General features: G+C 46.5%; 1 protein-coding gene across 24 annotated transcripts in view; it reads left to right on the forward strand.

Moving 5' to 3' along the window:
- Nucleotides 1–13,769, forward strand: part of Odf2 (outer dense fiber of sperm tails 2) — a 45,354-nt gene extending 31,585 nt beyond the window's left edge. For 9 of the 24 annotated variants that reach the window (XM_076928375.1, XM_076928378.1, XM_076928372.1 and 6 more), the window contains 8 exons: nucleotides 1–111; nucleotides 224–328; nucleotides 1,590–1,748; nucleotides 3,027–3,127; nucleotides 5,790–5,952; nucleotides 6,497–6,622; nucleotides 8,696–8,872; nucleotides 12,477–12,809. In XM_076928375.1, the coding sequence (XP_076784490.1) occupies nucleotides 1–111; nucleotides 224–328; nucleotides 1,590–1,748; nucleotides 3,027–3,127; nucleotides 5,790–5,952; nucleotides 6,497–6,622; nucleotides 8,696–8,872; nucleotides 12,477–12,668 (1,134 nt within the window). In that variant the 3' untranslated portion in view covers nucleotides 12,669–12,809. Of the gene's footprint in view, nucleotides 112–223; nucleotides 329–1,589; nucleotides 1,917–2,126; nucleotides 2,297–3,026; nucleotides 3,128–5,789; nucleotides 5,953–6,496; nucleotides 6,623–8,695; nucleotides 8,873–12,476 lie in introns of those variants that run through there. The other 15 variants (XM_076928386.1, XM_076928390.1, XM_076928389.1 and 12 more) reach the window with 4 other exon arrangements.
- The last annotated feature ends 968 nt before the right edge of the window (nucleotides 13,770–14,737 follow it).

Below are 14,737 nucleotides of genomic sequence, written 5' to 3' on the forward strand. Positions count from 1 at the left end.
GCTAGCTTTGCCCCTATGGAGGACAAGCTCAACCAGGCTCACTTGGAGGTCCAGCAGCTGAAGGCGTCAGTGAAGAACTATGAGGGGATGATTGACAACTACAAGAGCCAGGTAGACACTGGGGGGCCGGTACCCCACTCTTCAACTCACAGCTCAGCCTCAGGGAGAAGGTAGGATGGGGAGATTCCGCCAAGAGCATCCACCATGTGGTTCTGTTCCCCAGGTGATGAAAACACGACTGGAGGCTGATGAAGTGGCTGCGCAGCTGGAGCGCTGCGACAAGGAGAACAAGATGCTTAAAGATGAGATGAACAAAGAGATCGAGGCGGTACTGGCCCTCCCTGACCCTCCCCATCCCCCCATCCCCTCCTGCCCTCCTACTGCCCAGGCCCTCTCACTGCCTGATTTGGCTCACGAGTAACTGATTTCTATCGGGTTCCCATCCCACCTTGTTTTTCTCTGTTATCTTCTCTCTTGCTCTTTCTCTATACTATGCTTTCTAATTTCATTTTTCCCTTGTGGTTCGAAGAAAAGCCCCTTTTGCCTGAAGCAGCTAGGTGGACTGAGATCTACCTGGTGGGCAGGTATTTGGATGTCCATATTTTTCTGCCTGGACTGTTTTTGTAGTGTCTGTAAGTGTACTAGCATCTCCTGGAAGGATCTTTCTCTTGTAGCGCTGTTGGCTGGTTGGTGTGTAGTTGTTGCCTTAAAAATTACCTTGGGACAGTCTGAGTCAGGCTCAGCCACGAGTTTCTGAAGCAGATCACTTCTGCCTCTGGTCCCCAGTCTTAAAGCTTAAGGATGTAGCAGGACCAGCTATTTCTAATCCTTCCTGATCTTTGAATCATCATGGCTGCCTTCCTAGGGGCTTTGGAGTCATTTTAGCCTGTAATCCTGGCTTTTCCAGGCTTAGCTAAGTTTGATCTTTACACCCTTACTGTCCTTTGTGGGTTTTTTTGTTTTGTTTTTAGAGACAGGGTTTCTCTGTGTAGTCCTGGCTGTCCTGGAACTCACTCTGTAGACCAGGCTTGGCCTCGAACTCAGAAATCCGCCTGCCTCTGCCTCCCAAGTGCTGGGATTAAAGGCGTGCGCCACCACTGCCCATCTTGTTTTTTTTTAATTGTCCTTTTTATTTAAAAAAAAAAAAAAAAAAAAAGACTTTTATTTTATGTTATGTGCCTACACTGTAGCTGTCTTCAGACACACCAGAAGAGGAAGTTGGATCCTATTACAGATGGTTGTGAGCCACCATGTGGTTGCTGGGAATTGAACTCAGTACCTCTGGAAGAGCAGCCAGTGCTCTTAACTTCTGAGCCATCTCTCCAGCCCCCTAAATTGTCCTTTTTTATTATTGTTCAAATAAAGTGACTGCAGAGAACCCTCAGGATGGTGCTGAATCCTGGTGTCACCACTGATATTTGCTGATTGAATGAATGGCTACTGCAAGTGGCAAGGCAGGCCCAGTGTGCCCTGCAAAGATCAGCCTGCTCAGCTTCTGGGACTAGGGCAGCCCTGTTGTGCTCTAGAGGAAGACCCATACAGTTATCAGTTGGGATCTTACCAATGCTGCGTTTCTCTTCCTGCTTCAGGCCCGTCGGCAGTTCCAGTCACAGCTGGCTGACCTACAACAGCTGCCTGACATCCTCAAGATCACGGAGGCCAAGCTGGCTGAGTGCCAAGACCAGCTGCAGGGCTACGAGAGGAAGAACATCGACCTCACAGCCATCATTTCAGACCTGCGCAGCCGGGTAAGGGACTGGCAGAAGGGATCCCACGAACTGGCCCGAGCAGGGGCCCGCTTACCGAGATGAGCTGCACGCCCCCCAAGGGAGGACCACTTCCTTTTTCTTGGCTGCCGATTTCTGAAAGGAGTGAGCTATCATCAGTGCTGTGAAATAAAAGTCTGGTGTGCCAAACCCTGCGTGTCGCACAAAGTGATTGTAGCTATAGACTCGCCACTGCCCTGCTATGGCCATCCACGCTCTGCCTGCTTCTGCCTTGCATATCCTGCTGCTGTGCTCCGACCGGCAGCCACAGAGAGGAGACCCAGCAGATCCATGGCACCCACCGCTTGTCCATTGTTCCATCATTCTCAAGGTTTAACTGCCTCTTCTTGTTTTCCACAGATCCACTTACCTGGGATTCTGTTCTGAGAGACAGAAGCAAACAGCCCCTTTGTCCAGAAGCAGTCTGTCTCTCAATTACTGGAGCCATGCCCTGCCCTGCCCAAGACGTGACCCAGCACTCACTTATATCTAACTCGGGCGGGTCTCTTATCCTTTCTCTTTAAAGTCTTTCTTTTGTTTGTTACATTTTGTTTTGTTTTGTTTTGGAAACAGGCTGCTTTGAAATTACTGGGTAACCAAGGATGATCTTAAACTCCTAATCCTGCCTCTACCTTTGAAAATGCTGGAGTCATGTACCACTGTGACCTGATCCTCTCCTGATGTGTGATCATCCGCTTCTGAGCACCCACCCTGCCCCAGCATGCTGTTGTTTCATCCCCAGGAACCTGATGCACTCTATGGGTTCCTCCTCCAGTAACCGCCTGAGACCTAGAGGGGACACAGAGATGCTCAGCGTCCACAGGGGTTTGAACCCATGGCTTTCGGACTATTGAATGTCCTTGGTTGTCTCTTGAGCTCTCACATACCACAGTGTTCAGGGTAACTTCTAGACCTGCTGGCCTAATGAATCCAAGCTGACCTATTGCCCTGCCAACACAAATGGGACTGCTTGGGGTTTGTTGTACAGTGTGCTGCTAACACCTTGTGTTTACTGCAGTCCCAGCAGGGCTTCTGGGGCCTCTTCTCATCAGGAACCAGCCAGTGTGGGGGGTGGAGTGGGTCTACCCACCCCTGTTCTCTTCTCTCTTCCAGGTTGTTGTTTGGATACGGGACACCTGCCGAGGGCAGTCTGCCTCTTGCCTGGGTGTAGATGCCATCACAGGAGAATGGAGAATCCCTTCATTACTTGCCCTTATAGGAAATGCCCTCATAAACCAGTCTGCGTTCCTGTCATTTTAGATCGAACATCAGGGGGACAAGCTGGAGATGGCGAGAGAGAAACATCAGGCTTCCCAGAAGGAAAATAAACAACTGAGTCAGAAGGTGGATGAACTGGAGAGGTTAGAGGCACTTGGTCCCATGTCTGTCCTCTTCCTAGGACCTGAGACTTTCTGCCGCTTGGCTGCTTTGTTCTTAGTGTGCCAAAGTATTTGAGGGACTCAAGGTCCTGGAAGGTTCTAGGCAGAACTCAAAGGAAGAGCTGCTTTCATTTCAGTGGTAAGCCTTGTAAGAGGAAAGGGAGGGTGGGGGGGCACTGGGGGGATTGTCAGCCTGGAGAGATGCTGTGTGACCATATGATCCAATGACAGTCTCCTGGTAGGAGCCATTGTCTCAAAGGCACCATTAGGTCAGACAGACCAGAGGCTGCTTTGAGTGAGGCAGCCAGAGCACCAGTGAGCTGCAGATAAGCATCCTGCAGCCTCTCTGACCTTTTCTTACAGACTGTTAAAAGCAGCTGTGGGTGAGGCTTACAGAACTTGGCATCAGAAGCCCTGCTTTGGGGCCCCTCGAGACACTTAACCTCCTTTGTGACCTGGGGTAGATCCTTTAACTCTTCTGTCTCTGTTTCCTAGTCTGAGGAAGGATCAGTGTAGGAGTAGTCTGCCAGCTGATGGCAGGCCTCAGTAAGAGGGGCCTCTTAAAGGGGTCTTATACTCACTGGCAAGCTAGTTGTATATGTTTGCCAGCTGGTACCATTAGTCCTAATTAGTGACTTTTTTGTTTTGTTGGTTTTTTTGAGGCAGTGTTTCTCTGTGTAGCCCTGGCTGTCCTGGAACTCACTCTGTAGACCAGGCTGGCCTCGAACTCAGAAATCCACCTGCCTCTGCCTCCCAAGTGCTGGGGTTAAAGGCGTGCGCCACCACTGCCCAGATAGTGACTTTTTTTTTTTTTTTTTAAAGATAAAAACTTTATTTTTTTACACTTTTTTTTGGTTTTTGGTTTTTTGAGGCAGGGTTTCTCTGTGTCGTCCTGGCTGGCCTAGAACTAATTCTGTAAACCAGGCTGGCCTTAAACTCAGAAATCTGCCTGCCTCTGCCTCCCAAGAACTTTATTTTTTAATTGTCTGTATTTGTGAGTGTGTGGGAGTATGTACGTGTGAGTACAGATGCTCACAGAGGCTCCGAGTCTCTGCAGCTCAAGTTACAGGCAGTTGTGTGCTGCCTGATATGAGTGCCGGGGCCTGAACTTGGGTCCTTTGCAAGAGCAGTGTGTGCTCTTAACCATCAAGCCATCTCTTGTCTTTTTTAAACCTATTTTTATTATTAATATATATTTGTACCCAGCATGGGCACCTGCATGGGTGTAGGTGTCAGGTCTCTTCTTCCACCATGTGGGGCTGGGGATTGGACTCAGGTCGGTGCTTTTTAGTAAGCACCTTTACCCAGTGAGCCACATTTTGCCTGCCCCGTATTTTGCCTCTTAGGGTGTAAGTTTGTGGCCTGCAACTCCTCTTGCCTTAGCTGCCTGAGTACTGAGATCATAAGTGTGGATGATGCAAATGTTATCTATAAGGAAACCAAGCTTAGGGAATGATTGTAACTTGCCCAGATACACACAGCTGGTTTCTATGAATGATGTTCCTTAAGCTGGGAACTCCTCTTCCAGAACCATGTTGGCATCTGTAAGCAGAAGACTTCGGGACTGGAGAGATGGCTCAGTGGTTAAGAGCACAGACTGCTCTTCCAGAGGTCCTGAGTTCAATTCCCAGCAACCACATGGTGGCTCACAGCCATCTGTAATGGGATCTGATGCCCTCTTCTGGTGTGTCTGAAGATAGCTACAGTGTACTCACATACATAAAATAAATAAATAATTCTTTAAAAAAAAAAAAAAAAAAGAAGACTTCGAGCCCAGAGTGGTGGCACACCACTAGTCCCAGTATTTAGGAAGCCAAGGCAGGAGGATTGCTGCCAGCCTGGGCTGTGTTGTAATCTCCTGTCAGGAGAGATGGCTCAGCAGTTAAGAGCAGTGACTGCTCTTCCAGAGGTCCAGAGTTCAATTCCCAACAACCACATGGTGGCTCCCAACCATCTGTAATGGGATCTGATGCATACTCTTCTGGTGTGTGTCTGAAGACAGAGACAGTGTTCTCACACATAAAATTAATAAATCTTTAAAAAAAAAAAAAAAAAGTTGGAGGGCTAAGGGTAGCCTGCAGTGGGTCTGGAACAGACAGCCACCTGTGTCTACCTCTGTTCTGCCAAATTGACCCACAAACATAGCTAGGTTCAAGACCTGCAGTGTTCCTTAAAGATGATGGTGTTCTAGAGGAGCAGGAGAGACAGTGTGTAAAGTAGGGTAGCCACAGCTGTCCTGTGTCTGTCACATAAGGTGCTGTGTGGCTCAGCTGAAGACTCTTTGCTGAGCTAGGCTCTGGTGACAGACCTGCCCTCAGTCCTGTTCCTCCTGCTTCCCTTGGGCATGGGTTGGTGATGGCAGGTCTTCTGTGAGCTGTACATTGCTGTTCTCTGTGTGACATTCAGCAAGGGGCACCATGTACACTCAGCTGCACATGCAGTCCTTCCCGCTCTTCTCACTTGTCCTGTGACCAGCTGTTGCAGTTACACAGTCTGGTAGCCACCTTGCTAATCTGAACATGCTTTCTGTTTCTTCCTGTGGCTCCTTGGAGATTCTTCAAGTGACAAGAATTCCCAGTTCAGGGGATACGGAAGCACCCTGGCAGTGGATCATTGCAGGGTCTAATGGAGTGCTCTCACCTAGGAAACTGGAGGCCACCAGCGCCCAGAATGTGGAGTTCCTACAGGTGATTGCCAAGAGGGAGGAGGCAATCCACCAGGCTCAGCTGCGGCTGGAAGAGAAAACGAGAGAGTGTGGGTCCTTGGCGAGGCAGTTGGAGAGTGCCATTGAAGATGCCAGGCGACAGGTCAGACATCACTCTGTGTCCTAACCTTTTCTTGGCCTACTCTCTGATCTGAAGAGTGGGTACAGTGGGTACATTCCTCCTTAGTATGTTGTAGAGGATTGGCCCTTTGTGATGTTGACATTACGGAAAGCTTTGTCACCTTACAGGAATGCTGGAAAAGGTTAGGCAAAGGTGGATTAGTAAGCTTCCCTCAGGCTAGAAAGATGGGTAACTGCACTAGCTGCTCTTCCTGAGGACCCAGGTTCAATTCCCAGCACCCACGTGGCAACTCACACCAGTTTGTAACTCTAGTTCCACGGAATATAGCACCTGGACGGACATAGATGCAAGCCAAACACCAATACACATAAAGAGAGGGGAGTGTAGGGTAAGGAGGGGGGAAGAGGGAGGGAGGGAGGAGAGAGACTCTCCCTTTAGTTAGCTTCTGCACCAAGGCTCCAGAATATTTTGCGTACTGATGTGCCAGTGGGCTGTGTCTGGCCAGTGGGCATGGCCAGCCGTCTCTGCCAGGTCAGTTAGCCCTTCCTCTGTGCTTTGTGTGTAGGTGGAGCAAACCAAGGAACAGGCGCTCTCCAAGGAACGAGCAGCCCAGAGCAAAATCCTTGACCTTGAGACTCAGCTGAGCAGGACTAAGACAGAACTTGGCCAGCTGAGGCGGACTCGTGATGATGTGAGTTGGGCCCTTGGGCAGGGCTTCCTCAGGCTGCAGCACACTGTCTGCTAGTGTTTCATGAGTCTCACATAGGTTATTCTTCCCAGTCACCTTACCATCCTGTAAGGATATTCTGGGTATACCTCCCTCCCCTTGATTGGCACTAGGGATTGTACACAGGTCCTTGACTGTGCTAGGCAACTGCTGCTACTGACTATGGCTCCTGTGACATCACCTCTTAAAATCAGAGTTACAAGATGCCGCTTATACCTGTAAACACTGATTGCGTAGCTGAACAGTTTGTAGGGGATCCATAGACTTAGGAGATTATCAAATTCCTGTTATGGGTAAAATTGTGGGGTAGAGGCTGTCTCCATTTCATGAGAGAATCAAAAGAAGCAAAGATAACTCTTAATCCAAAGCAAGGAAGAGCTTTAGAAAATCGTGAAGATGTAAAAGAGTCCAAGAAGAGCAACACCCTGAGCAGACAGACCAGCACCAGCACATGCCCCAGGGTAGAGAGGAAGCTAAAGCCACTCCCAATGCAGGTCTGTGTCTTCCTGCCTCCGATGCTAGGGGTGGAGTCTTCAAGACTAGGCTGACCAATAAGAAGACTCCCAAAGGGGGCCCGGGAGAGTTGGCTCAGCAGTTGTGAGCACTGGTTGCTCCTGGGTAAGACCTGGGTTTGGTTCCCAGCACCCATGTGGCGGCTCAGTCTGTAACTCCAGTTCCAGGGTATCTGATACTCTTTTGGTGCATCAGTTAAAGGTACTGCCATTTGGTCATAAGGACTGGAGTTTGCATCCCAGCACCCACATAGGGTGCTTCCACAGGAAGTAGGAGGTATGCAAGACGAAGATCTCAAAGTTCAGTGCTAAAAAGGATGAGTGATCTGAGAAGCCATCAGGTGAACTGAGTCTCCAGTCTGGGAAATACAGATGAGAAAGCAACAAGGATGGAAAGTTCAGAAAAGAAATTGTGAGTATGAGATAGCCAGAAATGTTGGAAGTGACCAGATGACTTAGAAAACAGGAGAAAGCATCGGCAAAGACCAAAGCAAGCAGAAGAAAGACGCTGAGGAATGGAGGAGGCCATGGTCAACAGAAAGCCCATTCAGACATGAGCATGAGGAAACAAGTAGCCTGGCATGCGAGTTCATGGCTTTAATCCCCGCCATTGAGAGGCTGCAGCAGGTGGATGTGGAATTTGATGCTTAGCCTGGTCTAGGGCAGCCAGGGCTATATAATAGAGTAAGCCTGTCTCAAAAAAACACAAACAACCAAACAACAACAAAAACAAACATGACCACAGTATCAGAGTCTTCTGGGATACCATTAAGAGACCAAAACTAAAAACTGTCAGGACAGAAGGAGCTGGAACCCTGAAGGCAAAGAGTCAGGTTGATGAGATTAAAGTTGATGAGATTACACACACATGTTTTTTAAAGGGATCAACACTCAAACTTAAGGCCTTTAGAACTAAAAATGCATAGGACCTAGAAGAACCTCTCTAAGAAATGGTATAGTCAGTATGTCAAAGCAAAAGAAGATAGATTGTCAACTAAAGGGTGGGGCTGTAGAGATGCCCAGAGGTTAGAATTGCAGAGGACCCGGGTCTGCTACCCAGCACCTATATCATGTGGCTTCCAGTGACTCCAACTCCAGGGGATCTAACAGCTCTGGCCCCTCAGACACTGCATTTATGTGTACGTACCCCGAGCACATATATACAGATATTTAAAAATAAATCTTTAAGAGTTCGAGGCCAGCCTGGTCTACAGAGTGAGTTCCAGGACAGCCAAGGCTATACAGAGAAACTCTGTCTCAAAAAACCAAAAAAAAAAAAAAAATCTTTAAAAGAAAAGGCTATAAGGGAAAAAAAGTCACAAAGGCAAATACTGCAAAACTAACAACATATCTCTCAGCTAACCCAAAAAGCCAGGTTAGCATAGAAAAATGCATTTTAGATCTTGAAAATAAGTAATTTTCAATCAAGATTGCTATATTCAACAACTATTTTAAAGTGATCTTGAAGTACAAGGAAACTTCATAAATACAAATTAAGGCAGTTCGTGATCTCTATTTATTGCAGAAGATACATGAAGGCTATAGCACAGGGAAGAAAGCCTTGATCAGAAGAACACAGGACAGGAATACATTTTACAAGAGGTCTGGGCAGGAGTGTGGCATGTCCCACACAGTAAATAAGCCAACCTCTAATACTGATAAAGAAGAATGTAAAAACAAGATAATCCAACCAACCCAAAAGGTAACTGACAAAATTACAGGACTTGGTAAATTGTAGCCTTAAATATAGTGGCCTCACTGACCCATTAGGCAGACTGATGGATGGCGCTTAAAAGAGAATACGCAACAACTGTGTCCAAGAAGTGTACTTCACTGGTGGATAGACAGACGCAAAGAATGGTAACCAATATACTATGCCAATGGGAGCCCAAGACAAGCTGCTATAAGTATTCTCATGTCTGAGAAGTAAACTTCAAAATCAGAAGAGATGTAAAGTTACTCCAGATGAATACAGGGATAATTAATGAAGATCATGTCATAGGCAGGCTGTGGTGGCACATGTCTTTCATCCCAGCACTTAGGAGGAAGAGGGAGAGGCAGATAGATCTGAGTTTCATGACAGCCTGGTCTACAGGGCAAATTCCAAGACAGCCAGGGCGACACAGAGAAACCCTGTCTCTAAAAACAAAAACCAGGTGGAACAGTGATGTATGTGTCAAGTGTTCGGGTCCCAGACATTCGCCAGCACAGGTCAGGGGCATCCTGATGGGTAACAGAGGCTGGTCCTTACATCCTGATGCAAGTCTGGGGATTGTAGCTCAGCTGGCAGATTGCTTGCCTAGAATGACAAAGCTTCAAGAGAAGATAGCTCAGCTGTAAGAGCCATGGCATCTGCATTACCATGCAGCTCACAACTGTCCTCAGTTCCAGGGTTTTCAGTGCCTTCTTATGAAACCAGACCCACATGTGGTGCACATACAACACACACTCATAGAATGAAAACAATACAGAAAAAGAGAAACAGGAGAATCAAAAGTTCTACTTTATCTTTGGCGGCTATGGTACAGGTATAGAAGTCCCTGTCATTAAAAAATCTCCTAAAGCCGGGCGGTGGTGGTGTGCGCCTTTAATCCCAGCACTTGGGAGGCAGAGGCAGGCGGATTTCTGGGTTCGAGGCCAGCCTGGTCTACAGAGTGAGTTCCAGGACAGCCAGGGCTACACAGAGAAACCCTGTCTCAAAAAACAAAACAAAACAAAACAAAACAAAACAAAACAAAACAAAACAAAAATATCTCCTAAAATGTCTCTCCTAAAAAGGCATGGTGGCACATGCCTTCAGTCCCAGCACTTGGGAGACTTGGGAGGCAGAGCCAGGCAAATCTCTAAACTGGAGGGCAGCCAGAGCTACACAGTGAGATCCTATTTCAAAAAAGTAATCAGGTCTTCCAAAAAAAAAGAAAAGCTCAGATGGATTCACTGTTGAACTCTGCTGAACATTTTTTGTTGTTGTTGTTGTTAAGGGTCCTTTTTTATTGCCTTAGGTGACCTTTGAACTCTCTAAATCAGATTGGCCTTGAACTTACAAATCATCTGCCTCTTGTCTTCCTGGTGCTAGGATTAAAGATGTGCACTACATCTGGCTTTTGTTTTAAAAGAACATCAGCATTTCTGAAACTGTCTGTAGACTGCAAGAAACGAGAATTGCTAGGCATGTAGAGTGAGGCAGCAGGATGGAAAGTCGGCACACACTGCTGTGCGGGCCTACAAAGCCTGCATCGTCCCATACCAAAGCACACAGCTTTCTCTACACGATGGGAAGGAAGGAGCCCACAGCCATCTCGTTGATGAGCATAAACAAAAGATTCCAGATTCTTAAGAGAGCTTAAGTACACAGAAGATCACAACCTAGGACCAGGCTGGTCTCATTGTGCAGGGATGTGACTACAACAGTGCACACAGACATAAGGACAAGTCACATGATCCTGTTCACCCAGAGAAGTTCTGCAGTGTCCCTTCATGATAAAGGCCCCATGGAAATGTGTAATAGAAGGAACATACCTCAACATAATTAAGGAGTTTTTGTTTTCTTTTCTTTTTGTTTGTTTCTCAAGATGGGGGTTTTTCTGTGTATCCCTGGCCATCCTGGAAGTCACTGTGTACATCAGACTGGCCTCAAACTCACAGAGATCTATCTGCCTCTGCTTCTCCAACACTCGATTAAAGGCGTGTGCCATCACCACCCAGCTATAGAAGTTTGTTGAGGTTTTTTTTTGTTTTTTGTTTGTTTGTTTGTTTTATTTTTTTAACCTATAGCTGGTATTATCCTAAGTGACAAGAAAATGAGTATTTCCTCAAATTAGCTTTTTTTTTTAAAAACAGTGTCTCACTCTGTATCCCTGGCTGGTCTGGAACTCATTATGTAGACTCGGATAGCCACAAACTCAGAGTTTGTCTGCCTCCTGTCTGTTTCCTGAGTGCCGGGATTAATGGTGTACACTGTCACGCCCAGCTCCATATCCTGTCTATATTGAAGAAATGAGGGAATGATGAAGTAGGTAAAGTGTCCAAGCCTTGACTGGCTGAATTTGATCTTCAGAATCCTTTCGGTGAAAGGGGAAAACCATGGGGGCCGGAGAGATGGCTCAGGAGTTAAGAGCACTGGCTGCTCTTCCAGAGGTCCTGAGTTCAATTCCCAGCAACCACATGGTGGCTCACAACCATCTGTAATGGGATCCAATGCCATCTCCTGGTGTGTCAGTGACAGTGTGCTCACATATGTTAAATAAACATAACTAAAGAAGGGAAACCACATACACAAATATGTGTGAAACAACTTTTAAAGAAAATAACTGGGGCTAAACCTCAGTTGATAGAGTCCTTGCTTCTATGTTTGAATCCCTGGGTTCAGTCCCTAACAGCTATTCAAAAAAAACAAAGCAAGCAGGGTGGTGTGTGCTTGTGACCTCGGCATGGCGGGATCCACAGCTCAATGTCAGTCTCAGCTACAGACCAGATTGGAGGCCAGCCTGGGCTACATGAATCCATGCCTAAAAAAATGATGGCATGTGTTACTGAGTGTGTGTGAGGAGAGCAGCCCTTCAGCTCTTCCTGTTGCTGATGGGAACAATGCCATGCTTAGCTCTAGTCCCCAGCTGCTTGCCTGCTTTTTGTCTTTTTTTTTTTGAGACAGGACTTCTCTGTGTAGCCCTGGCTGTCCTACACCTCACTCTGCACACCAAGCTGGCCTTGAACTCATAGAGATAAAGTTACTTTCTTAAATGTGGGTGGGGGTGGTTTGTGTCTCTGTGGAGACTAGAAGAAAGCACCTGGTTCCTGTAACTACATAGTGAAACTCTTTGTCAAATAATAAAATAAATAGAAACTCAACCAGGTATATTGATTGACTCAGTGTATGTTGCCATAATAACAGCACTCAGGAGGTTAAGTCTGGAAAATTGTAGCTAATCCAAGGCCATGTACTGAGTTGTCTGAGAAGCTGAGGCCTTGGCTCAAAACAGTAAAACAGCTGGTTGGTGGTTGAGTATGCCTTTAATCCCAGAGTGTCAAAAGGCAAAGGGAGGAGGATCTCTGAGAGTTCAATGCCAGCCTGATCTATAGAGTGAGTTCTAAGACAGCCAGGACTACACAAAGAAACAACAGTAAAAAATAGAGAAAACCAAAACCAAGCAACTAACTCTCTCCACCCACCCAAGGGGGATAAAACCCATCTCAACTTCAGGCCCTATGTTCCTCTCCCAGTGTTGGCCCCTAGAAGTGGCTGCCTTTGTCTCTGATTGCCCATTGTTGCCTTCTTATTCTTTGCCCCATTCTCTTTCTTCTGTTAGGCGGATCGTAGATACCAGAGCCGACTGCAGGATCTGAAAGACCGCCTGGAGCAGTCTGAGAGCACTAACCGCAGCATGCAGAATTATGTCCAGTTCCTCAAATCCTCTTATGCAAATGTATTTGGGGATGGTCCCTACACCTCTTCCTACCTGACAAGCTCACCCATCCGCTCCCGGTCTCCCCCTGCCTGAGGCTACCTGTCCAGGGTGTAAGCTCCTTGCCTGATGCCAGACAACTATGGGAGTTACCAAACCATAGCTGGCAAGCCCACTGGTTTTCAAATGTGCTCAGGGTCTGTTCCTCAACTAATGCCAGGAAAGGCCCTAGAACAGCCAGGGATGAATCGGGAAGAATCTGGTTCTCTTTCCTGATTTGAGAACCTGGTGGAATTCTATAATGATATCCACAGCCTTATATTTGCCATGTTAGGTACCAGATTTTTAAATCCATGTGACTATACAGAGTCTGCTTCCTCTCCTCAGGGAATGCTTGGATGGACTGTTTGTGCAGACTCCTTCCAGCCCTCCTCTTTCGAGGCATCTCTGTCTTGGGTTTCTTTGAATTGCAATTGCAGGAGTCCTTCTCTGACTGAATGCCTACATTGCTTTTTCTTTCCTTTTTATTTATTTTTTATTTTATTTTTAAATAAAAATAGAATTTTATTTGTATTGAGAAATAGTGAAAACAGGTAAATTGATAACAGAGTGAGTCTGCTTTTATCAGTATAAAAATATAATGGAGGCTCATGAAGGTAAAATGTTCATAGCTCCCCTGCTCCCATGGAATCTGTAGCTACAAATGTCATGGAAAGAAATACATTCTTTGAGTCCCTTGTTACATAGCAACTGGCATAAGTTATAGCAGGTGTATTCACAGTGAATTGTTCAAACACAGGTCTAACAGTGGCAGGTGTGCTTGTAACCATGTGTTCTGCTTTCACAGTTCTGGTAACAGCCTCTTATTGCAAGAAAAATACACAACAGTGTCATCCTTGTGTGGGGCCATGGTGATCTGTACTGATTGAGCTCTAGTGGATGTGCTGCTGGAGGGATGTCTGCTTTTCTCTTGGTGGGTAGGGAAGAATGAGGTGTTTTCCATGGTGTCAGTGAAAACCTCCCATATCTGAGTTTCCTGCAGGCCACTGGTCCTCAAGCGCTTCACAGACAAGGCCATCTGGCCTGACAATCAGAATTTCTATCTCATTGCTTTTCATTTCTCTTTTTATCTCTGGATTCATTTATTTTTGAAAATTGTGTGTGGTTTTACAGGAAATAAAGTTTTTATAACAGTTACGTCAGACTCCTTTAATTTTCCTTATCCCTCTCTCATTTTAAAAATGATCGGGTGAGGGTGAGGTGGCACACACCTGTCATAAGCACTTGGGAGTTGGAGGCAAGCGGATCAGTTCAGTGTTATCCACAGCTACAGAGTGATTGAGGCCAGCCTGGGCTACATGAAAGCATGTCTGAATAGAAAACAAAAATCTTTTTTAAATGACTTAATTGGTGTGCAAGAACGTTAGTTAGGAGAGCCCTAGATTAGTGAAATTACCAATTTCATTTCACTGTGGACCATATATGCAACCACTCCTTTGGTTGGTTTCAGAAGATAAAGCACCTGATGGCTGGAGGCAAGGCACTCCAGTCAAGCCTCACTCCTTAGAGTTTGGGGAGGGTCACTTAACAGTGTGTGGGATGTGCCTATATTTTCTGTGTCAAATGCTACTCGTCTTCTGTGTGATAAGATTTGGGGCCATCTTTTTCTTTTCCTATGCTGAGAGAATGAGTGACATAGAGCTTAGAATGTGCACGAGTGAGAGCCCAAGGGTTTGTGTTGTGGTAAATCTCCAACCCAAATAAGACGGGTCAAAGAAAACACAACTCAGTAAGTATGAATACAAACTGCAGGCCTAGATTGGGCAGATTTACCACTACTCTACTCTATTCCCCAGCTATGAGATTCTGAAAGGTCCGGGACTCCCCAAAAAGGGGTCCACTTAAGTCTCAGGATAACACGCACCCAAAGGACACACGAGAGACCGTCTTGCTGTAAAATACATGAGGTGGTTTATTATATCAGAGCTCTGGGCCAGCCCATATCCCCATATCTCACATAGGGGATAGAGGGACTGACCTCGTGGCTCAGGGGCATAGCGCTTATATATGGGCGGGGTAGGGAAAAATCGAACTTTCGCGCGGGTGCACAGGATTGGTTGTTTTACCTTTTTTGAACACTAGTAGGCCGTACCATGGGGCAGGGT

This window comes from Arvicanthis niloticus, chromosome 2 (genome assembly GCF_011762505.2).
Source record: "Arvicanthis niloticus isolate mArvNil1 chromosome 2, mArvNil1.pat.X, whole genome shotgun sequence".
NCBI lineage: Eukaryota > Metazoa > Chordata > Mammalia > Rodentia > Muridae > Arvicanthis > Arvicanthis niloticus.